Genomic DNA, 27,071 nt, shown 5'->3' on the forward strand with positions numbered 1-27,071 from the left:
GTTGTGAATTTTGATAAGTTAGCACTAATTAAATGATAATAATTATTATTTACAACAATATTCAAACGGTAAAAACTTATCAACTTATCCCAATAAATATTTGACAACGCCTTGGATTCATTTGTTTTAACGCCTGTTGGCGGTGGAAACCATGCAAGCTTTTTCGTTGTCCTAAGTTGATAATTAAAAAATTATAATCATATAAAAAAATATGGTAATTAGTCTAAATTTATTATTTATGTGATTCTGCTCTTTCTCGTATAATTTGTCCCTTGTTTCTCATATGGAAATAGTTAGATTAAAATAGCCAAAATGTACCTAACAACCCATGCCTTGACATATTTTCTTTTAAAATAATATCGCTTTCTTTATCCGCCGGTCCAGACTCGACCTTGCCCTATTCGCTCATTAACGCCGGCTCTATCAACTCAAGTACGTGTTGACAGGCAGGTTATTGAACCCATGTTGCTTCTAGCATGTCGTTTTTTCAAAGATGGGTCCCATATAAACGCGGCCAGAAGTATTTTCAATACTAAAAATGTTAATCTATAGTGTCATTTTAACAGAGTTATTTCCAGGTTGAAGTTAAACTTTTTCAAATAGAATGCTGTACCGGGTGCGTCTCAAAAGTGGCTCAACCCCTATAACTCTTCGTTCAATAAATCAATAAAGAAAGCAACAGTTTGCAAATTGGGACTTTAGGCTTTCATATGTTCCTTGTGTTCTTTTTTTCTCCATTCTGATGAAAGCAATACACCGGAAAATTAAAAAAATGGTTATTCCGATAATTCTTCCTTCTTCTTTAATAACTAAAAAAATATTACTAAGTTAGCTGCATATACAATATTAGCCCATTATTGTAAGTTAATATGGTTTTTTATATAACAATTATCATTATGTGGATACAATTTATTTCAATGTATTATAATTGCAGTTTTTAAATAGAATATTTGTATTTTTTAATGCATTATTTAACTTTTTAACATAAATCAACCTAATTTAAGAGTATTATTATTTTATTTAATTTAATTGAACCAGAGAATTTTGCTCTTCGTCATGTTATCTTAATAAACTGCACTCACACTCGCAGATAACGCGCTGTCAGTCAGAGATATTGATATTTTTATGAACTTGTCCCATACGTAATTTCACACACAGAAACTAGCGTAGAATAGACAATAACCAAAATTTTACGTCGACTCGATTGTTTTGATTATCTCATGTAAATCAGCCGCCTATGTCATAAACTTAATTAATTAATGTATCTTGTTTATGGAAACAAGTATAGGATATATTTTTCGAAAGCTCATAACAAGACAAATAAAATTAAATTTTTTTAATGAAATAGGCGACAATATTAGTATCTGTACCTTTTGAAAATTTGTTACATCTTTAAAAATAATCTAAAATGTCTATATTTCATGGATATAGTGATAAATGAGGTTTAAATTATAAGAAAATGCATTTTCTACGAAAACTTGAAGAGATGGGCAAAAAAAAAATGGTATAATACAATTTGATAGACAATTACATTGTGCATCTGATTCACGTAAAATATATAGGGTGCTCCATTTAAATTCATTGCCGTTTAAAGCTAGTCATTATTTAATATAAATTTTTGGACACTCTGTATAAGGTAGTAAAATTTTTATTATTGCAACACAATATCTGATCAATAAATAATCTTCAGTAAATATTCAGTATTAAAAACTTTGGTACCCTTGGAGAAATGAAGCCTTAATATTTTTACTGCAATTTCATAAAATTGAAAATATTGCAAAAACGGTAAGGTTTAAGTGTGATAAAACTTAATCAAATTTACCTTTATTTTAATCGTATGATCTAAAAATAGAATAATATACAGGGAGTTCCATTTAAAAAATACAACTATAATATTTTTTACATATTTGGGACACTCTGTATCTTGTAAAAATATTTTTAAATTTTATCTCTAATAGTCCTTCAACGAACCCAAAACTTACAATTTGTAAAAATCTAATCGTTTAGCTACAATACTCCGTGTCGTATGTGGTGAACAACCCTGTATATTTTATATGATGTTTTATATGATTTTAAGTTTATTTTTCAATAAAATATCTAAAGTAAAAGACTGTTTATTTTTAAAGCTGTAACTGCAAGTCCTAAACGTCACAAGTTTATAAACTTATTATTTTTTAAATATACAAATAAGTACTATGTATTAATACAGGGTGAGTTTCCTACGATGTTCTCTATGGGTATCTCGGAAACTACTGGAGATAGAGAGTCGGTGAAATGGGGAAAGAATAAGTTTAGTGGGATCATAAATAATATGCGCCCTGCAGATTTTTCAAAAAGTTCATGGCTTACTAGATATTTCGAAAAGAACAAATTTTGGCTATTTTAAAAATTGTCCCTCATTCCATTATAATCCATTTTAGACTAAACGTTTTCAGATAAAAGTTGTAGATAATCACATCCTTAATGAGATTGTATCCTCCGTTTTTTTCTAAAGCTTGCCATTTTTGACATATGACACAAACATATGTTTTTTTAAATGGAAACCATAGTTGCCCATGACTTCATAAAAAGCGCCATTTTTTAAGCTTTTCAGCGATATAAGCTATAATATGTTTTTTTTTGAAAAATTACTGAGTTATAGCCAATTCTTATAATTTTTTAACAATTTTACTTAGTTAGTCATGGAAACAAGTTTAATCGTCTTTGCTCTCCGAAATGTGAAGCTGTCACATCCAAACTTTGTAAATTAAAATAAATAAAAATTGTAAATACGAATTTTTCAAATGAAGAAAAGCGTGTAGAATTATTGGTTTGACTTTTCTTGACCATACATTTTCGAGGATACGTTGACAGGTGAATGTTACGTTTTTTAGAGAACGGTTTTCAAGACATGTTATAAAAGTTAAATTTAGTTATAGCCAATTCTTATCTTTCTTGACTAATTTCACTTAGATTGCATGATACCCTTATTCTGTTATGATTTATCACTTATAAAAAGTCAGAAAATAGTATTAAACGGTTCTTTACAATTTACATTACACAAACTAAAACTTAAAAAATAATATCACTACACACTTTAAGTTATTTTAGAAATGTTCAAAAAATCCGCCTTTGTTTTGAGTTGCATCTTTTTAAAACTGAATTACTACCTATTTCACACAGAAGGACCGGTCGATTTAAACTTCTCTCGTACTGCCACTTCGAGTGCCTCTCTTAATTCATAAGCTTTTTTGTAAACCTTATTCTTAACCATACCGCATACAAAATCTAAAATGGATAATATTCGACACATTTAAATTGAACAGCGAAAGGAATGCGGGCCAATGCAAACCACTGGGCAATTACGGATAAATTCAACTGAAGCCATACCCCCCGTACCGATGCCGCGCTGTTCAACTTAAATGTTTCGCACTTTAGGTGAGGTGATCGAGGAGGCCCATGCAATTGGTCCATCTCTTCCTATTCTTGAGTTTGCATAATTATTATGATATAAATAAATTTTAACATTTATTTCATTAAGGGGGGGGGTCATAATGAAAGTCATGTTGGAACCACTCTATTGATGCGCGAGTATCTACACGCTTTTTTTCATTTGAAAAATTCATATTTACAATTTTTTTTCATTTTGATTTACAAAATTTGGATGTGACAGCTTCACATTTCTGAGAGCAACGGAGATTGAACTTGTTTCCATGGCTAACTAAGTGAAACTGTTTAAAAATGATAAGAATTGGCTATAACTCGGTAATTTTTCGAAAAAAGACATATTACAGCTTATATCGCTAAAAAGCTTAAAAAATGGCGCTTTTTATGAAGTCATGGCCAACTATGGTTTCCATTTAAAAAAAAAGATATGTTTGTATCATATGTCAAAAATGACAGGCTTTAGAAGAAAACGGAGAACACAATCTCATTAAGGATGTGATTATCTACAACTTTAATCTGAAAACTTTTTGTCTAAAATAGATTATAATGGAATTAGGGATAATTTTTAAAATAACCAAAATTTATTTTTTTTTTTCGAAATATCTAGCAAGCCATGAACTTCTGAAAATTCTGAAAAAATCTGAAAAAAAATCTGAAAAGCGCATATTTATGACCCCACAAAACTACAATTCTTTCCCCATTTAACCGACTCTAGCTCCAGTAGTTTCCGAGATACCCATAAAGAACATCGTAGGAAATGTATGTATCATCGTGTACACCCTGTATATTTAAAACAAAATAATATTATAAAATATGATTTACGTATATTTACGTTTTTTATATTTATTATATTATAACACTGTATATTTTTAAAGCTTCCATTTATATTTTCTTAATGTAATTAAAAATCTTAAGTCTTAAAATAATTTTCTAAAATAAATTTATTTTAAATTCAATATAAACATCTAAAAAAACTATTTCATTAATTTTCTAATGATAATCTTAAGTAGAAAGATCTAAAATCTTTCGTTTAGGTAGGGTACGATGTTGCCGGATATAGCGGGCTTCTTATACTCTTAATATATATCAAACATATACAGCGGGCTTCTTATACTCTTGATATGTCTGTTACGCGCTTACGCGCCCCTAGGTCACATACATGGGTACTAGAGGTGTATATTTTGATATATTTTAAGATTTTATGAAGCCCGACCTATTTTCGGCTATCGATAGAGATGACCTTCCTGATGCCTATATTAAATATATACACGCGGTTTTTACGAAGCCCGAAATCGGGCTTCCTAAAATAAATCGGGCTTCGTAATGATGGCGCATGGTACGTTTCGGTCTTGATAAAGGCGGATTGCATGTATATATATATATATATATATATATATATATATATATATATATATATATATATATATATATATATATATATATATATATATATATATATATTATCCTCAAAGGATAAAACACCCTCCACTGGAAAGGTCGGGTATTTATGAAATTTCTTGTAAAGATTGTAATCAGAAATATGTTGGGCAAACTAGAAGATCAATATTAACTAGATTTAAAGAACATTTAGCTCAGATAAGATATGGTAGACCGGATAAATCTTGCGTTGCCGAACATATTGTTGATAAAGAACATTGTATAGATCTTAATAATTTAAAATTAATTAAACAAGTCTCAAATTACAGACAATTAAATGCATATGAAAGCATCAGAATTAATAAATGTAAAGATAGTATGAACAGAGACAACGGTCCAATTCCTTCAAGTTCTTTGTTCCTACTACTCTAGTGGCAGAAATCTAACTGTTACGCTCAGTTGGCTCTGACTCGGTTGGCTAGATTTTGCCACGCCCACTCGGTGCCCACTGAGCGAGTATATAAACGCTCAACTTATAGATTGTACTTTAGTTTATAATCATCTGCTGATGATGCTAACATGGTTAGCGAAACGCGCGTCCAGTGTAAAAGTACAAGTGTTTTGGTGTATTGTGGTGATTTAGTGTTTTTATTTTGCTTTTTATTCTTCTTTATGCTGAAGAAAATAAAAATATTACCTCCCGTTTGGCTATGAATGTGGGATTATTTAAAATTTTTAATTAGTATATTGTTTAACAAGGTTTGTTTTGTATATTTGATATCAATTAAACTTTCAGTTTTTTTTAAATTCGCGCGATTTTTAAATTCGCTTTTGCCAACCAAGTCAAGCAGCACTAAACGCGATCAACTCTGTAACCATCAATTCGAAGTTGGTCAAAGAATGCCTAGAGAAGCTCAACAAATTAGACAAATAAAATTAACTCCTACTCTCGGTATCAATGACCCTTTATGACCATTAAGTTCTGTCAAGAAGGTGCGTTCTGTTGATATAAATAAATACTGTTTATATATTTATAACTATTTTTTTTTGTTTCCTAAAATATTTTTAGTAAAAGAAAATATATAAAAGTGGGCAAGCTTAATCACGTGACTAAAAGTTTATTTGGTATGAACTGTAAACGATTATTATTATAATTTTACTAAACAATTTTAAAAATGTTTTCTATAAACTAGATCTCCTTAAACGAAAATCTAAACGTAATATTTTAAAATGGAGCTGGAAATAATGCAAAAGCCAACCGTTTAAAAACAAAGTTTTGGCGAAAATAAACTAATTTAATTTTGAACGATGGACCAACTTCGGCAAGCCGAAAATCCCCAAAACCATAACACAAACAGAAAAGCGAAAAACGGGAAAGTAAATGTTTTCCCTCTGCCAACTTTTATTTTTAAATTAAATCCTATCAGTTTGACAAGAGGGTTTAAACTTATGACAGTGTCCTACAATGAGAAAGGGTAGAAATTGGGAAATTCTGAGGATTAAACGGGCAAGCTTTGTTAATCTTACGTCAAATACGATGAAAAAGTTAGGTTTTGATTCGAAAAAAGTTAATTTAAAATTGTAAAATCAACGTTATACGAATAAATTATATATGGTCTAATTTATGTTAAAGTTTAATAAATTTGTTGTTATTTCTACTATTGATTAACCCGGTCACTTTTAATGAGATAACCTCAATAGTGATGTGATAACGCTAATGACGCTATTTGTGCTTATTTATGTTACTGTTAAAATGGATACTTGGTTAAAAGTTGCTAACCAGTTATTTTGCAAACTAAACCTAAAAGCGCTGTTATTTTGAAAGAGTCCGCATATTTGTGTAAAATAGCCTGGCCGGGTGGACAACTCAAAAGGTCCAAGGATATTTTCCACGAAAACTTAAAAGGGGTTAACATGCCGAAAGAGTGGGAAGAAGCAGCTCAAAATAGAACGGAATGGAGAAGAATTGTAAACTCAGTTAACAGCAACAACCAAAAAGTAAAGAGGCAACAAAGGAATGAGATTTTTGAATGTCCGGAGTGCGGTAGACAGACAGCATCATGTATCGCGCTTTTCAGTCACAGAAAAGCTCATAAAAGAAAACGCCTTGCGTGACCATCTTCTGATGCGTGTCAAATACTCGTCTGCGAGTAATGGCAGTATGTATTTATGTAAAATAGCCTGTAACCAGCAGCTAATTTACAAACCAGCTGGTTAGTTTGCAAACTATATATTTCTTTTAGTTAATGTCAGGATTTTATATTACCAGTTATTTTACTTAGTTTGTATAATGACATTTTATGATATTCATATGAGAACTCTAATAATTAATTATTGACTCTATAACTTTACTTTAATAATTTGGTCAAGTGATGTCGGACGACGTGCGTGTATGTGCCTGCTGCTCAGATAATTTTACAGTGAATCAAAAGTTTTTAAAATGTAATAAATGCTGTAATAGTTTACGTAATAATTGTACGGCTTTAAAAGATGCACAATACAAATTTATTAGTGAATCTAACAACGTCATGTAGTTTTAGAACCAATATTGTGAACTGAATCCTGGTTATCCTGCACGAGTACAACATATCAATACATCTTAAAACAACCAACTTAAAATGTGAGATTGCAGTGCTAAGAAAAGAAGTGGACTGCCTTAATCTAGAAAAATGCTTATTAAATACCTAAATTATTAACAGAAATGGAATGTTCAACCAAATTGTTAAAATCTAGAATGGAAGAATGCCAGCAAAAAATTATAAATGATAAGAATGCCATTGACTCTAACATCAACACAAATTCATCGATAAAAAGGGGAATTTCCTATAGCACTACCTTGGCCTCGAAAAGTAAATAATGAATCAGCTGTTATAAGGTTTCCAAACCAAACCAACAGCAGCTTTTAGTAAAATCCAGCTTAAAATAATGCATTAAATAGCGATGAGGTGTTAAAGAATGTAACTGGATCGATTAACCCTGCAGATCTGAAAGTGTGTATAAATAACATGGTCGATACTTTCGTATGTTATCTGTGGTCGAAACGTAGAATTTAAATCTTGATTTACTGGTTTTATTCCAATCATTAAGGAAAAGTTTTGGTCTGCTTTTGGTCACTGTGGAAAGGCCGCTGAAAGGAGTTATCTCGTAGAAAGGAAAAGTTATGCAGACATTGTTATTTCTTACAAAATCTTCTGGTTTAGATTTAGATCATTAAAAGATTTTTCCAGAAAAAGATTAACCTTCTTCTTCAAGTTATGAAGTAGACATTGTCTAATTCCGTCCCATTTGCATCGTTTAGTTGTAAACGCAGTTTCCTTTTGCGACTGTGGAGAAATTGGAACATTAAACCCTATTTTTTTGGATGCAATAAGTTTCCTGCTTTAGTAGATAGATTATATCAATCACTGACCTTTTATAAAATCGCTATTAAATTTGATATTTTTCAGCAGTCAACAGTCGGATTTTCAACTTCTAGTACAGTTTCAACAGTCTGGTACACAGGTACAGTTTCAAGTTTATCATAGAGATTTTGTTAGCTGCGTTATCCCCGATTTTCTTAGCCTCACAGATCGTTATCCAGTGTTGCTACAAGCTTATTTTTCATCGGGGTAGATTATCACGAGATAACGGGGTTAAATTGTTTTACAAAGGGCCAACTGCCGTTGCGTGGATCACGGTCCAACACTGCCGTTGCGTGGATCACGGCCTTGAATTTTTACTCCCAACGCGCGTAAAGAAGATTTATTTCAAAAATTCAATCTCCGAATGTTTGAGAAAATGTACGAGTTCAAGGGCCGTGTGCCGAAAACAACCTAGTGTTTTGCTGGTGGAAGTTTCAAAAGTATATAATATTACTCAAGTTCTCAGTGAACCAACACGACGTTGCAATAACAGCGCCTCCTTCTTGGACCTTATCCTTTGCTTGAATGATCTCACTAAATAAATATGCGGTTGCGAATACTTAAACCACCGTCTCTCATAGTTACTTATCGGGATTTTAAACTTTTTGATCGTGACCGTTTCTATATTTACATTTATTAAATTTGCCTCTAAAAATATTTTCTATCTTCAAAATATTTATGATAAAATAAAGTTATCTTCTGAATTTATATGATCAATATCTCTAGCTAGCCTCTATTAGAAATGCTAGAGATACTAGCTATTAGAGATACCAAAAATCGGACACCATGACTAACTAAAAATATAAAATACTTTGTGGCATCTTTGAGATATCCGAGGAGATATCATTAACCAAAGATAAAAAAAACTAAAATATTTGAGAATGCTACTACAGACTCCGTTACCAAGTGTCTATAGCCATAGAAAATAAAAATATTTTTTTTGTCGAAAACCACTTTCAGCTGGGAAATACTAAAAATAATTGGAAATTGCTTAAAGAACTTGACATTCATGCCAAATCTTCTAGGATTACTATCCCTCTTCAACTCTATAATGCTGAAGAAATAGATAATATGTCCTTCATAAATTCTTCAAATTCTGTTGCCCCGCATCCTGACATGTTGGTGTTCTTCCAACATAATATAGAACTAGGTAGCGGAGATGTTCATTTCCACTTAGCCACAACTGTCTGTCTATGATATTAAATTGTTGTCCTTACATTACTCCCCATTTATTGTTCATAACTACTGCATTAAAACGGCTTCTTTCCCGAGCATCTGGAGAAGTTCCTTTTTATTACCAATTCCTAAGGTCGCATCACCCACTCAACTATCTGTACTTAGGCCTATAAGTAGATTGCCCACTATGTCCAAAATAGTTGAATGAATTCTGGAGGGACCGATCAGAAATTATGTTGATGTATACAAATTATTACCTTCTCTTCAGTCCGGTTTTCGTGGACTGAAGGAATTATAGCTATATACGCCACATGCAGCTGATCGTGGTCAACTCACAACACTTGTCTTATTGGCTACTGTAAGGCCTTTGACAGAATAAACCACCAATTACCGTCATTTTTGCAGCACCTAGGATTTAAAAACGATACTTGGAAACTTATCAAAAGTTATCTCACTGGAGGAAGTTAAGCAGTAAAAATCCAAGGACAACAATTTACCGCTAAATGCATCACTAGAGTTGACTGCTGATATTTCTAAGACTCATTCTGTCCCTAGTAGCATATTTGAACATATTTTAGGTAATGTTTCTAATAATCGTGTTTGTTTCTTGACACACAATGGAAACGGTAAGCCACAAATAGGAAACATTTTCGAAACCTATATATTTTATATGGCTTTATTACATGTGTTCTCAATGTAGTGGCATTAGCCGTTTCCAGAAAGGTTTCGATACGGAATCAAACCTTTTAGAGGAAAAGTTTCGAAACATTTTTGTGTCCAAGCTGTTCCCGTTTTCAGCAGCCACTGTTGAAACTTGTTGAAATGTGAAGAAACAAAATACCCAACCAAATGTGGTGGATTTCTAAATGTGTGTGGATTTCTAAATGAAAACCTAACCATCAACAATGTCGGCCCCCACCATAATTTTTTTTATCTTAAGGTCCTTGTTTTTAGGTTTTCTTGCACAAAAAATGTCTGGCAAAAGCAAATTCATCGTTTAATAATGTACTTTCATATTTTTAATGCCCCTTTTATATGATTATTTGTTGCTACAAAATATTTTTGTTCGAAATATAGATTTTTATTTTTATTTCTATATCATGGCTCTGAAAATAAAAAATATATAAATTATTGTAAGTAGAACCACGCGTGCTTGTAACAGAACAGCCGATAAAAACATATATTTTTAGTTAAAAATGCTATCACTAGCCAACATTGCGGAATTTTTATTCATTATTTTATAAAATTGACATGGAGTCGAACACAAATCATCTACATTATAACATATTTGTATCTAAAAAGAGAGATACTCGTGTTTCGACAATGAATCGACAATAAATGGAAACCTTGTTTCCAAAATGTCTCGATTTAGCGCTGTCTGTGTAGATATTTCAAACTAGTCACCTGTCAACACTGTAACGCCAATCAAAACTTATGGTTTGGTTTGGTTTGGTAATAATTAAAACATTTTTATTTATTTATTATAACACAATTATAACATAAAAGCATGTATTCAAAATTGTATCTGGGTTGAGAAAATACGATGCACGCATTAGCAAAAACTCAAAGAAATTAATTGTTTAAATATGAGTCAGGAAAGACGGTTACATAGTCTAGTCCTTTTTAATAAAATTATCTTTAAAAAACTTTTGTACCAAAAGGAATTTTTGTACCAAAAAATAAAATTTAGTTATGAGGCGCACAATTTAGATCTCCGGCATAAATCCTTGTTAACATCGCCTATGCATAAAACGACCCTTTTTGAAAGGCTCTTAGTTACAATATATCAGCTCTTTACATTGATATCCCCTATCAATTTAAAAAGTAACCCGCCAGAAAATTTCAAATTGGCAGCAAAAAGCCTGATAATAAACCACATTTCTTAATATGTATATTATATTTATTTCATCTTTTTTATTCTTTTTCGATTGGTATTTTTTTGTTGGAAGTAAACAGTTAAATTGTAAATTTTCAGACAAACTAGTTTTCTTTTTTTTTTAATAGAATTCATTGGAATAGTTCTTTTCTTTAAATATAGCAGGGTTTCTTACTCTGAAGATTTTTAGATTTAATTATGGAATATGTATATTTTGTATACATTGTAAGTTAGTGTGTTAGGAAGGAATGCTTCAACTTCGCATATTGTGATTCTTATGTTATGTACGGATTACAATAAAAACTAGTTATTATTATTATTACTACTACTTGCTGTGCAATTGTGAGGATATGTCTTAATTTCCTACCGGTTGCTTGTGCTCGTGCACGCGCACGTATAAATGTATTTATGTAGTGCATATTATTATAATAGATATTTAGTGCATGCTGTCAACTTAAGATAATTAGTTACCATACGTTTATGTAGTATTTTGCAATTTTTAAGAAATTAATTATACAGATTTACTACTGTGCTAGTAATATAATGACTAACATGATATCACAAATTGAACGACTATTAATTTTGTTACTATGTGACCCAGAAACTTTCAGAAATGTAAACCTACTGCTAGGTACATCATATTTGGATTCACTGTAGTAGCACAAGTAAATCTGTCTACGTAGCTTCTTAGTAAAATAAAAATAGCGGAAAACCGGATAGTAACTCAGGAAGTACAATCGTCGTAAGAAGGAGTTTAATAAGTTGATAGTTACCAAATTCAACAAGTATCTATTTAAAATTTGGTTTTACAAACAACAATTAAAATAATTATGAAATTTGTCACATTGCCCCCATAGTTAATAAATAAATAATATTTTCCATACCTACTAACATTAAGTTAGATTGTAACATTTACAGTTAGATTGTAAACTAGACGGTTGCACGGTATTTTGTAAGAATGAGCGGATTTCTTCAAAATAACAGCGTTATTTTAGTTAGTTTGCAAAATGGCTGGTTAGTTTGTTTTAAAACTAGAGAAGCATCCATTTTAATTGAAATATATAATATGATTATATGATTTGTTACTTGACTTCTGTATTATATGTCTTTTAATTAACATAGGTATTAACCCTCAACTGGCGTTGTGAATTTTTGTAACGCTTATGGCGTGGTGGGGTCCGACGGACCCCAATTTTTTTTCAGTTTAAAATACATGATTTCATAAAAAGCTTGTTATTTTAACACTGTTTACAATATATTCAAACTTGTGAACAAACAATTTCATTAATTTTCAACAAATTAATAAGAACGGACACAGAAATAAAGTAAAACACGTTTTTAGGTATTTTTGACAACGAAAATATAACTTGGCTAAGAAACCCAAAGAAATTAAAAATATATATATTTTATGATTTTACCGTATTATTAAAAGTACAAACAACTGAAATGTGAAGCTAAAGTAATAAACATAAATTATTTTCAACAAAACTGCAAACCTTGAATGTACATAACATTTTCAAATACAGTTAATGCTAATACAGGATCTGCATTTGCCGCACATGGATCGTGCACATTTGATTCATGAGATTTTTGTTTTTTGTCATTTCTTCATTGACGTATGGTTGCCATATACCACATCTCTTTCCTTTCTGGTATTGATTATTCTGGTATTATTATAAAAGATTCAGAATCGCAGTTATGGTTACTCTTCGGAGAAAAATCAATGTCTCGATGGTCTTCATCTCACTTAAGCCTCTTTAAGTTCATCAAACCACTCAATTAATGCTTCCTCAAAATTAGCCTCCCAGTGAGGCACACTTTTTAGACTACCCACAATCCTAATAATGTAACGTTCTTGGTGTGGTGGTGCCACACAGACCACAAGGAAACTTTAGCCCTCGCTAGTAGAAACAATACTTGATAAAATCAAGTGCGCATTTAACAGTTGCATTGGTACCCTAACTTAAAGGTAAATGGCGCGGCGAGGCTTAATTTTTAAACGTAAACATTTTACAGAGGTTTAAATAGTGCTTGGGGTTCCCTGGACCCCACCACGCCAGTTGAGGGTTAAACACGTAAGTCTAAAATGTATAGAAATGTCTACTAGTTTTCAAAAATCCACTAAACAAATGTTGTCATACTTTTCATAATTTTACTACTCGTACAAGACAGCAAAGATAAAACGACGAGCATTGTAACGATGTTGTGTTTATATTGAAAAAAATTGTGGTGTCTAGGTCTAAGTAGACTCTAAGGGGAAAATCAGGGTGAATCATTTTGGTTTACTCTCCAATCCTCATATGTGTACCTGAGATAAGTCTCAAATACCTATTACAAATAGTCACTTCTTATAGTGTATCCGATAGTCATTTCTAAGTTAACATAACTCCACTTATGTCGATCATACTGTATTCACCATTTGTTATTTGTTTAATCTCGTAATATTTTTATAATAATCATATATTGACAAAGCCGATATTTCAGCCTTTAAAAAATGATTAAGAATTAAGTCTAGGGTTTAAGGTTGGGACGTTGTTGCAACAGCAAAATAAAACACTAATTCACCACAATGCACCAAAACACTTTACTTTTGCACTGGACACGCGTCTAAAACTATTCTACTAAAATAAAAATCTAAAATGAAATTGAAAACTTAATTCCAGTATCTAAAAAGTTACATAGAATTATTACAAACAAGCTTCAAGAAATTTTTCTGGAGATTTGAATGCCGTCGGAACGAACACGAAGGAAATCCAACGTCTGGAAGAAAAGAGAAGGCGGGGCTCTCTCTAAAAATGCGCCTGGAGAAGCATGAAATTTTGCGGTGCGAAACGAGGTATTGCGTGGGAAAATGTCTTAATTTACATTAATCTTCATTTAGGGGACATCGTCTCTCTATGGGACTGAAATATTGAAATATGATATTATTTGCTCGGGTTAATTTTATCTTTTCAGAGTTATTTTATATTCCTCAAATCGTAAATAAATAATAATATATGCTAAAACATATTTAATTTTCTAGATGCTTAAGTCGTACCAAAGAAGTTTTTGGTATAAATTCAAATTTTAATCTTAGTTTATGAACGAGATTTCAAAAGTAAACCTCATTTTAAGTTTAGTTTTGTTGTTCTCTTTATAGTATCATCTATAACCTGTATGTAAAAAATGATTTCAAAATATCTAATAAAATCCCAGTGATATAATATATATTTTTTGTAGCATATAAAAACCGTTTTTCAGATGAATGTTTTAGTAAGTCAGAATAAAATATTCACTTCTTGGATATATTATTTTCGATAGAAAAGCTAGCGATCTTTTGAAATTAACAAATTCTCTTTGACATGAATTGTGCGCTGGTGTAATAATAATAATATTATTATTTAAACTTACTTTTAAGCTATATAGTCACATTCCAGAGGTGAATATTTCTAACATATCAATTATGTATATTCACCTTTTGGCGGAGAAATTTTCTATAATTCACTTAGTGTTGAGTATGCATCGTTACTCTATTATGTATACCCGATTAGAGATTTTTACAACTACTTATATTATGTTAAATTAAAATGAGATACCTTTATTGTTTATCAAATTGTTTTAGCTACGCACAAAATTACATTGATATTTTCTTTTTTTTTTTTTCTTTAATCATACTAGTGCTAAATTCTGCTCTATATTCTTATGAATTTTATACTCCTATATAATAGGCGATAAGTATGTGCAATATATTATAAAATATATAATAAACGTACCTCTATGTGTTTACTTTAAATTCAGCATCTAAGTTTTGAATTCAATAAAATAATAAAATAAATATAATTTTTTCGGTTAATTTAGTAACAAGGTTTAATTTAGTAAAATATTTTAACAATAATTATTTTACTACTTTAAATTTGAAACAAATAGTGAATTTAAAGTAAACAAATATACGCTTAATATTAACAGGAATAAAAAAGATTACAATGATTGTTATAACAACCTTTCTTACCTCTTCCACTTCTTCCAACAAATCTTAAGTCGTTAAATTTTGCCACTTGATTTTTCATCACAGCCGTTGAGTTCCTTAACTCCGCACAATAATTCTCATCATTACCGGCTTTGACGGACACCACAGTACCGTCGCCCACGTCGCCAAGAGCCACTACTTTAAAAGCTACAGGCAAGGTTTTGTTCGATCTCCAGTGCGGAGGTAGAACGGTACAAACAAACAACGGACTACCAGTTCGCACAAGCTCTCCTGGATGTTCCGCTAGAAAGTCGTTGAGGGTTCTTTCGGCTAGAATGTCCGACGTCATTTTACTATAAGTTTCATTGACAATGTTTGCACTTTCGGGCGAAGCGGCAGTACCACTAGACGGGGTCTGGGTATTGGTTAGATGCATGTCGGGATCGGATTTGTTCCAGTCACACTGAATTCAATGGTACATTAAGGTACTCGTTTTTCATTAGCATGTCGAAGATCCATAAATGGCACCATGGAAATGGGTTTCGCACTCGCATTCTTCGTCCACTTGTAGTATACAGGCAAAGAATCCGGAAGCACCCCGTTAAAAAAAGCACGCGACAGAGCACGTTTTTGTCGTTGCTAAGCAACACATGTCAACACTTTTTCTGAATGGAAACTTTTTCAGGGCGGGGGGTGGCGGTGGCACACGCACTCACATCATAAGCGCGCGGCAGGTGTGTGGAAGCGGCCGCTGCGGGGAAACTGAAAGTTGCGGAGTTGTGTGCGTCCGATCGGTAGGCCACGGCCCGAGACTTCAACTAAAGTTCTATCGGCGCGTTGTTGATTAACTACGAGAAACGCGTGCTGAGGTCTACGTCCCACCTAAAAATACCCATGGCGGTGCGGCTAGAGCAAGACGAGGCATCGTAGTCTTGTCGCTCCACGTTTCCAAAAGCGGCAGTAGCACTCGCGCGCTTGATAACCCTTTAGTTATCAGGGGAAAGCGCGACAGAGAAAAGTGCCGGGGCTTTTCCGGCGACCAGAGAAAGACGGCGCGCCGCCAGATTAAAACCGAAGCTAACATAAAGGGGTACACGAGAGATAGAGAGCAAGTGCAGTGTATCGAATGCGGCGAGAGAGAGACCATCTTGTTTGCGGTTTTGGCGGGCCGGGCTTCGGCGAAATAAAGGACGGAAATATACAAATTGGCGTTGGAGGGATAAGGTCGCGGGCCGCCGCGGTTTTTCGGCCGCAGATAGGCGGCGCAGGCGTCACGCTAGAAGGACGGAGATAGCGTGGCCGCAACGACAGTGTGCCATTGCCGATTGTCATGTGTTTTGTCTTTAACAACCACCGCTTTCCAAGTAGCGAATTTCACCAGAAGAAATTCGTTCCTTCTGGATCTGCTCTCTTCGCCATATCCTGCAACTCTAGGTTCTACCTAATAAAATTTTTAACTAAAACAATAATATCGGTAAATTTTACAAATATTGCAAGTAGATTTCGAAACACTATTATAAGATTCGCATTGGAAGAAAGGAAACAATAATACTGCTTTTACATAATTGTTACCGAATTGAAAAAAATACAGATTAGGTTGTAAAAAATGTCTATACCTATGTGGAGAATTCATCTCTCCAAAAAAATCCTTTATGGGTATTTCGCCACTGCACTGCAAGAAAAATCTACAAAATAAAATAGTTATTTTTTGTAAACACTTCTGGCGTTAAACCTAAACGGACGCTACTTGTCAGAAGTTATGTTTACAGTTATAAAAATTTGCCTAACAAAGAAAAAAATGCTTAACGTTTCGGAAAGTTTTCTCTTTCCGTCGTCGGAAACAAAAAAATATAAAGAATAAAGAAAAAAAACTATTTAAAATATTTAAATTGAACTATTCGAGAACACTTTACTTTTTAAAGCAGATACGTCTACAAGAAACCGTTGACGTTCTGTTAAAATGATATTATATCAAATTAAACTTCAAAATTAACAATTACTACCTGATAACAATTACTTAATAAGGTAAAACCAAAAAGCCCAAACTTTCTGTATGATTATTTTTAAATTTTACGTATGTTATGTTTATTTATGTTATGTTCTTTAAAATCAAAGAAGCGAATTGCCATATATTACTAACATCTACAGATGCATGAACTATACATTTATTTTTATTAGATTGAATTAAAAAAGCCTCTTTTATTTTTCTTTTAGAGGCTATCGCTTCTTTCATTATAATTATAGATTGTGACTACTAATATTTAAAATATCAGTTTTTGTTTTTTAATAGTCATATTGAGCGCAGTTGTTAATCGGTTAACTTATTCACTATTCCGTCGACTATACCGGGTGGTGCATCATCGTTGGAAACATAGGAAATCCCATACAAATTTTGAACTGAGTCGTAAATAGATTTTTTAAAGGTCTGTGTATGCTAAATACACATTGTTAAATTTGAACAATTTTGGACTAGCCGATTTTAAGTAATTTAAGAAAAATTTCATATATTTTTAAATTAAAACTGAACAGGTAACAATGCAAAACCAGTTAAATATCAACATACCTTAAGTTGTCATTCTATGATTTTATCAATGACAAATGTAATTTGTTGTGCTGTCTACACTACTACGTTATCGTACCTCGGTTAGTGTCCCGTTAGTGTCCCCCAAACTTATATTTGTAATTCAAAGCTGGTTCGAATGAGGTAATTTAAAAAAGTGCCTAAAGTTTAGAAAATACAATTTGACATTGACAAAATTATAGGATGACAACTTAAGGTACGTTGGCATTTGCATGATTGTGCATTGTAATCTGTTCAGTTTTAATTTCAAAATAGATGCAGTTTTTCATAAATTACTTAATATCGGCTTGTCCTAAATTGTTCAAATTTGGCACGTATATTCAGGATAAGCATACATTTATAAACCTATTTATAATTTTGCTGTATAATTAACAGGGGAGTCAATATCTGAACAGTTCACAATTTTTATGCGATTTCTTATGTTTCCAGCGACGATGCACCATCCGGTATACCATTCTATCTTTATCGATTAGAGAACCGGAGTGTCAAATAAGGTAGAATATTTTTTTAAAACAACATTGATTTTTAAAGCTCTTTACTTATATGAGTATAAATGTAATGATTTAGTAGCTCTAAGACCACATGCGGCAAATCAATAATATTGATGTTCTTCAAGTTAATCAGTCTAACTACTGTAAGGCAAACCCTGTAAATCGCGCCCAGGCGGTCCTGCACACTTACCAGCGGTATATATGGTAGGGATGTTTGGTCCTAAAATTTCAGTACCGGTATCCGGTATCACGAAGTACCGGTCCTACAACCGGTATACCGACCGGTTCAAACATTTAGATCGGTGGGACCGATACTGAACGGGTATACCGACTGGACCGGAAGACCAGGTGAACCGGAATATCGGAAAGACCGAAATAACAGTTTTGGTTGTTGTGCCAGTGCATGAGCATATACATTATAATACCGTATTAAAAAATGTAAATAGAAAGTGTTCGTGTCTGTAATGTTAAGTAAATACGGTAACGTAATAAATACGGTATATTGAGGGATAAATTAGATTTCTCTGAATGTATCGTAAATCTATCCCTTGTCGTTATAACATTATTGATCTAACTTAAGATACTCATTGTTTATATTCACATTTCCGGCATATATTCTTGATTTCTTGTCCAAACGTACTGGAAGCTGCTGTTCTTGGAGATATAAATGGAACGGAAATTAGATGTTATTTTACATATTTTAAATAATAGAGTAGACGCTATTGAATATCGGCCTGAGTTTTAAGGACATTTTAAGTTATATAACATACATGAGTGATTCATGAGTAAGATGTTTTACTTGAATTTTAGATGCGCTAAAAAAATAAGACTAGATTACTAGACAAAACTAGACTAGCAATGCCTTAAACATACATTAAGATAAATTACATTGCATGTTCCTGGCCGTATTATACCAAATTATCGAAAAAAACGGCGTCCAGTTGGCTTGGAAATGAACATCGATTACATTCCTCATATAATTTTACATATAAAATGATGAGTGATTTTCATTGGTGATCATACGGTACCTAGAGTAGGAGAACACTATCAGTTTTGCACAAAAACCGGCACCGGAACCGTTTTATACAGGTTTTTTTATTTCCATATTATCATGAATCTATTTTTCTGTATCGATTGAAACCGATCTTTCGGGATCGATTTAAACCGGTCTTTCAGTTTAAATCGGTCCGGTATATGGGTTTTCGGTATACCGGTTTTGTAAAAGACGATACCGATACCGGGCTATTTCAAAAGTACCGGTTCTGTTACCGGTATGCCGGAAGACCGAACATGCCTAGTATATGGGAATTCTATTTTGGAATCTACTTTAAATATCATTTTTTATAATGTCTCAACTAGGTTACCATTTTCTTGTCTTTGTTTCTTTTATCTTTATTTGATTCTTAATTAATTTCAATCTTGCAACATCTATAAATAATATATCCGTATTCCGTTGCACGCAACATAATATTCTGAGATCTTTAGACATTTCGTTCTGGTATCTGGGAGATATGAATCATTGATCGTCTTTGTTCTGTCATTTTGGCGGCTACAATTATTGATCGAGTGACCGATTTCTTTGGACTGTGACTAAGTTTGGAACATGTTTTTGAGAGACTATAATTTTGAGAGAAATCTAAATACAATTTTTTTACCATCAAACATTTTTTGGCATACCCTATTCATTTTGTACCGTCAAGGTTATCCCTTTTAGTTTACTAAAGACAATTTTGAAAATTACCTTTGCTGATGGTTGATTAACTGATTTCCATATCTCCCATAGGAAATTTATATGGATCCGTCTAGTCACTGTAATATGAGAACGAGTTCAAGGTTCAATTCTTGTTCAATATTCATTCAATATCAATATTCATATCAACAATTTTTACTTTCACTTGGAATACATGGATGTATGTATAGGTATAATCTATGGATACATAAGGCCAGATTTCCTATTTTTTTTTTTATTTTTTGTTAATGTCCATCAGGCATCAACTACTAAAAATTGATTTACTATTATTGTCTTCATGAGTATCAATATACAGGGTGGTGCATCGTCGTTGGTAGCAGGAAATCTCATGTAAAAGTCGTATATACGTTTTTATAGGTCTGCGTATACTGAATATACTTGCCAAACTTGAACAACTTTGAACAACTCGATTTTAACTAATTTAAGAAAAACTGCATCTATTTTTAAATTGAAACTGAACAGATAACAATGTAAAAGCAGGCAAATGCCAATATACCTTAAGTTACGGACCCTAACCATAGGTACTGTAACATAGTAGTGTAAACAGCATAACAAATTACATTGGACAATGATAAAATCATAGGTTGACAACATAGGTATGTTGACATTTACCTGGTTTTGCTCTGTTACCGGTTCAGTTCAATTTAAAAACATATGCAGTTTTCCTTAGTCTCAGTTTAATTTAAAAATATATGCAGTCTACATACCGCAGACCTTTATAAAACTATTTACAACTTCGCTGTAAGATTAACAGGGGCGCCAATATTAGGACGGTTAAAAATTTGCATGGGTTTTCCAGTTTTCAACGCGATGCACTACCTCGTACTGGATATTAAAGTTCAAAGGTTTCTTTTGTCCCATTCCCATTCCCATTCAACGCGGCTATTGCTTCACCAATCTCAATTTTTTAAATGAAAGGTATCTACATATTATTATTTCCAGATTGTGTATGAAGCATTTATACAGGGTGGTCCGAATTGTATTCCGGAAACTTCAGCAGCATATTCTGCAGATAAAAATAAGTAAAAAAGTTCTTATTAGTGTATGTCCTAAAATGCTTAGTTTCGGAGATACAGGGTGTAGCAGTTTCATTTTTGTTTAGATTTTTTCCAAATAATTTCTGAAGTAACATATTAACAATATTTGCATGAAATTTGGTGTCTGGGAGTTTTTTGATATGAGAAATTCGATTTTGATGTCAATATGGCTCCTACTTGTAAAGGGCGCCACCTGCATATTTTTAACTGGTTTGAAGAGTAACAACTTTTCGTCCGTACCTGTATAAAACTACTAAGCAAAAAAATATACATTTACGACGTTATTAACGTAAAAAGATCTCTTAATAAAAATCTCTACGAGTAATAGTTCTCGAGATATTTGAAATCGAAATTATCAATGCCTGTCATCATTGACATAAATTAATCGTGTTGACTAAATAGTTAATAGACGGAAATCATAAATTTGAAATGTTTTTGTGCCAAACCATCATCAATCGTCATTTTTTCGAAGAAAATTTTATGATTAATTTAAAAAAATAAAATTTTTCCAAATTTATCTTTTTAGTCCAATAAAACTATCTACTAAACATGTTTATTTCTTGTCAATAATGACATGTATTGACTATTTCCATTCTAAATATCTCGAGTAGGGTTGCTCGTAACGATTTTTACCAAGAGACATTTTTTACGTAAAAAATACGAAAATGTATATTTTTTCAGCAGTTCTATACTCAGCAAAAGACTCAGCAGTTCTATACAGGTACGGACAAAAAGCTATTACTCTTCAAAACAGTTAAAACACATATAGGTGGCACCCTCTACAAATAGGAGTCATAATCACATCAAAATCAAATTTTTCATGTCAAAAAACAGACACCAATTTTCATCCAAATATTTACGTTACTTCAGAAATTATTTGGAAAAAATCGAAATAAAAATGAAACTTCTACACCCTGTATCTCCGAAACTAAGCATTTCAGGACATACATTTATAAGAAGTTTTTTCTTTTTATCTGCAGAATATGCTCCCGAAGTTTCCGGAATATAGTTCGGACCACCCTGTATATTGTTTAACTGCTATTGTTTATGCAAAAATTAATAAATATCAAAAACTATCTGAAAAACACCTACCACACAATACCGTCAGAGATCATTTTTTGTCATTGTCAGTGGTGTAACATTTAGATTATATATCTAGTTTTTGTTTTTTAGGGATCAGTTTATACCGCTAGCTTTAGATTCATAAATATTAGCACAAAGCTTTTTAATGAGCATTTTACAGCTAGCTTTAGGCTAGCGATTTTACAAAATTCATCCTCTTACAAAGTAGCATTACGTCGGAAAGTTTATTGTATGATAATTCCCTACTATTTGATCTAGAAGTATGAAGTTCTGCAAGAAGTATATTTAAGTGAAGAAAATTTAGAACAGATTTTTGAAATTCATCAGATATTTGGATGACGGATTTCAAAAATCTATTCTAATTCTTCTTGAGTAAAGTTAGTAAAAATCTATAAAATATAAAACTTCGTGACCGCTGGATTACAGACATAAAAATTGGCACAAAGTTTCCTTTAAAAGGCAAGAGTTAATTAGATGGACAAAGCGAATTTACGAAATGCATACCCTTGGGGAGTAGAATAGGGATTAAAGCTTTCTATACGAGAATTGCGATTGAATAACGTTACAGTTTAGTTAGCGTTAATAAGTAACGGACCGCTAAAATTATGTTATGTTTCTTCCGGATCACCAGGTGGCTCTAAATGACGGACTTTTTGTTTTATATCAGTGTCGCATCTAGTACATGGCATTAGTCTATGGCTTTCGCATACAATATATGTATGACGTCAATCAAATTGATTTATATGATTTTTTTATGAAATAAGTGTAGAAGTTTTTTAAAATCTACAGAAAATTATTTAAATTCATTTGCAGTTTCTCACACCGAGATGGCATTGTGACTATTGTTTAGTTCATTTGGCCATTTAGTTTAATTTTAATCTGCGAAAGAATTTCACTATGGATACACTTTGTTTCTGGTCGTGAAGAGACACTACTTGTTTCTTGTCTCGAAGATATATGGTCTCTTCCCAACTTTCCTCGCCATATTAGTGGCGCAAATATCTGTTAGAGCTACCGGAATTCGTTGGCTCAATTCGAAGCCATTCGTGTGAAAAATCCCTCGGAGCCTCTGCGTATAAACTTTTTTATTTTTCAAGTAACCTAGTTCTAAATTCTCTTATACATTTTTAGTTTATATAGAGTTTTGTACTTGCAACATTACTGTTACCTTTTTTCTTGATGTCTCACATTGCACATGTCAAGGTTACTCCCCTTTTCATATCAGGGATAACTGAGAGAACTGCCGTTAGTTATCTGAACTTTGCAACCCTGTGTTTCTGTCCGCTGAGAGCCAGTTTGTTTGCAGCCCGCCATAACCAATTTGTGAACAGGAAGGATAAAAAAGGCCAGATCTTTTCATTTTATATGTTTTAAATCTATTTACTTTTTTATTAAGCCCATCAGGATACTATACCTAGTTTGCCTTATTACACTATAGAGTCTCTATGAGAAATTTAAAATACGTTATGCATAATTCTACAGTAAGGCAGAAGAGGACATGGGAGACGCAAGCACTTTTGGTTGACGCCCGTGGGGCAGTGACCAACATCTACCAGTAACTAAACCTACAATTATGCGTACTAAGTTCTTTTTGTGCTCTAATAGTTTTTTGTCTTTTTGCTATACAGAAAAGTCCACAGATTCGAGACATAGGAAAATCAAGTCCATTTAGCATGTGTCCAAATTTTGACAAGTTTTCAAAAATGACAGTTTTGTTTAGACTGACGTTTAATTTCACCTGACCTCCCGGTGAATGATTTCTTTTTATGGGGGTACATAAGATCTAAAATTTACGGCCATGAAGAAATTCAAAACTTGGAGCAGTTAAGACAAAAAATATTTAATGCCTTTGTCACCTCTGATATGTTATCCAATGTGAGGAAGGGATTTTATGCTCGTTTGGGTTATTGTTTAAATTGCAAGAGGGGGGCATTTTTGAACAATTTTTGTAATTTTTTAAATTTCATTATCCTGTTTTTTTTACCGTTTACCCATTACCTACCTTGACGAACATGGGAAAATAAAGGTCCTTTTTATTCCAGGTTTTCAGGACCACAAATATTTTGATTGAGAAATTTGTTACTTTTATTTTTTTTTGATTAAAAAAAACAAAAGTTGTTAATATAATATCAATTTAAAAGTGTTTTGTGTACATTAGATTTAATTACATAATTAAATTACATTAAAGTGTTATAATGTACATTATTATAATACTATTATTCATTCGAAATGGCATTATGGCCCAATTGCACCTATTTAAATTTTTCTTAAAGATAAGTAGAGTTTAGAATGAGCTGTATTTATATTTACTTTAATGTTCACCTTAAATGAGGGAATTTGACTGATACAATTTTTGAATTTGAATTGTTTTTAATTTTAGTTCAATTTTTAATAAAATTTATTTAATATTAATAGAAATCCAAAAGATTTGAAACCTCTTTTAGCGATTTATAACATTCTCAAATGAATTACAGGTACCCGTATTTTCTATGAAAACCACACAGCTTTTTTCATAGTCGCTGCAGTTCCTATAGCTATAAAAACTAATTTTTTAAGGTGTGAAAATTGCGACACACGCTAAATGGACTTGATTTTTCCTATGTCTCGAAGTCTGTGGACCTTTCTGTATATCACTTGTCACAGTCTTTCAGATATCAGCTTCTTGCACTCTTCACGGTGTTGCCACGTCTCTTGCTCCATTGCCTTGATGGTAGTTCCTATAGACTCATTCAGTGTGTTGATCGTCACAAGTGATGGGTGATCTGTCACTGCCTCTCCTGTGGCCCTCTCTATGGCAAGTATGTCCGCTTCTTGGTTGCCCACCACATTGCTATGGCCTGGCATCCAGCACCGAGTGGCCCTGACTTGACGCTGCCAGGACAGTGTTTCTCGACAGTCCATCACAGTTTTCGATCTCACCCACTGCATTGTGATGCTTCTTAAAGCGCACAAGCTGTTAGAGTATATCACGATATCTGCTCCTATTAGTCTATCAGCGATTTTTCCATCGAATCAACTGGCTGTTTCCTTTATAGCGTAAACCTTTGCTTGTAGAACATTACAGCAGGGCCAGTCAACTGAGATATACGACCTTGAACGATCTGTTTTTGGGGTAGTAATTTCCTGGAGGGCTAGATGGCGTATTTTTATTTTAATTTTTATAGTTGCCTAAAAATTGCGTAGAAAATTGTTTTTGTAGTTGCCTAAATAGGCTTATTAATTATGTATATGTACTATATGTTACTGTATGTCAAATCAGTTTTCCGTTTCCGGCTTCCTCCTTCCTCTTCAGTTGTGTTTTGTCTTTGAACGGAGATGTGCATTTCGCTATTTTCTGGTTGTTTCGCTGTGTTTTTTTGCAATCTTCATTTTACAATCCTTATTTTGTATTTTTGAACTTTGTTTTGTGTTTGATTTTTAAGATCTTTATTAAAGGTAAGGTCTGAGTTAAAGGTCTTTGATTTATCTAACACTTTTATTTAACAATCCGAGAAAGTGAGGTGAGGAACCTAACCAAGTCCAAATATTCGTGAATTTTATTTTTTAACAATGTAATATTTACAACGCCGTATATTTTTGCAAAAAAAAATCGATCAACTCCATATTTTTGTACATAAACTCCACAATGTTATATTACACAATTGTTACACAACGATATTTGTTATGTGTTCTTAAATCTGGTACTATAGTAAATATTATACTTTTTAATTTGTTGTTTTATTTGTTTGTAAAATGTTTCATGGTATTTTATGTAAATTAAAATAAATTATTTATTGTAAGTTTTTATGCACATAAAATGATATAAGCAAACCATTTAACACTTTGCAGTAGTTTAACCTTTATATATAAATCCTTGTTTTTTACCATTTGACTTGTTTGCCAACTTGGGACCAGTCAGATTGGCTCTAACTGGCGAACAAGTCAATACGTCTTGCTTAAAAATAAATTGCATCTATTTAAATTTGCCGCCACCTTTGTTACTTTCCTGGGCGGCTAGATGGCGCCACTTCAATATACAGATTACAGATTTCTTTACAAATTTGAAACCGTTTTGAAACTAAAAAATGCATGGGAGTTAGCGTTCTTCTTTAGTGTGTTCTGTGCATTACAGCCACTCGATAGTCTTAAAGACCGTCGGATGTCTAATTCCTTTGAGAAGATGACTATATCTGTACCTCTTGAAGTCTCCGAAGCATCTGTGTAGAATGTAGACTGCCACCTCTTGAGTGTTCCTTACTAGGTTGCTTTTCCATTCTTCTGTTTTCGGGATGCGAATCCTTATATTTTCTCATTTCATCATGTTTGGTGAAGTACCTACAGTTTTTTTTTAAATAAAAAGTTCCTACATTTTTGTACAAAGAACTCTAGACTTTATGCGAAATAATTATTGTTGCACTGATTCTCTACTAGCTTGTCTCTTTGAATAAAACACTCGCGAGCTTTTTCAACTTGTTTAATTCTTGAAAAATAACTTATTGTTGTGAATAAAATATAAACAGTGTTCAGTTGCCGGCAGCCATGACAAGAAGAAGTATTCCTACAGGTGGCGCAATGTTGCCAAATATCCAAATTTTAAATTTTTACAATAAGACATTTTTAACGTAACAATTATCATCATAATATTCAGAACAGTGCTGATTTAACATACAAATTATAAGAGTGATCTTACTTGACATACAATGTACCAACTAATAATTTAAAACCAATCTTTTCATATCATTACATTATTCCATTTTATTAAACTTAGTTATTAGTTACGGGAGCTATTATTATTTTTTTTTCTCAGCTTAAAGCGGGTTTTAGCGACTAAGTCGGGATAATTCTTATCAACGACCTAATCGCGGTTCAACACAGTGCGAACGATAGAACAGGTAGAAAGAATTGTGGACTTCTGCATGGTAGAGATGATTCTTTCCGGGTTGTGAAG

General features: G+C 32.5%; 1 protein-coding gene across 3 annotated transcripts in view; it reads right to left on the minus strand.

The window, feature by feature from the left end:
• Positions 1–16,303, minus strand: part of LOC115887589 (runt-related transcription factor 2) — a 115,479-nt gene extending 99,176 nt beyond the window's left edge. For 2 of the 3 annotated variants that reach the window (XM_030907057.1, XM_030907056.1), the window contains exon 1: positions 15,245–16,301. In XM_030907057.1, the coding sequence (XP_030762917.1) occupies positions 15,245–15,638 (394 nt within the window). In that variant the 5' untranslated portion in view covers positions 15,639–16,301. Of the gene's footprint in view, positions 1–15,244 lie in introns of all 3 variants that reach the window. The other variant, XM_030907059.1, reaches the window with a different exon arrangement.
• Between the last annotated feature and the right edge of the window lie 10,768 nt (positions 16,304–27,071).

This window comes from Sitophilus oryzae, unplaced genomic scaffold (genome assembly GCF_002938485.1).
Source record: "Sitophilus oryzae breed Bouriz unplaced genomic scaffold, Soryzae_2.0 scaffold_578_pilon_pilon, whole genome shotgun sequence".
In the NCBI taxonomy this organism is placed as follows: Eukaryota; Metazoa; Arthropoda; class Insecta; order Coleoptera; family Curculionidae; genus Sitophilus; species Sitophilus oryzae.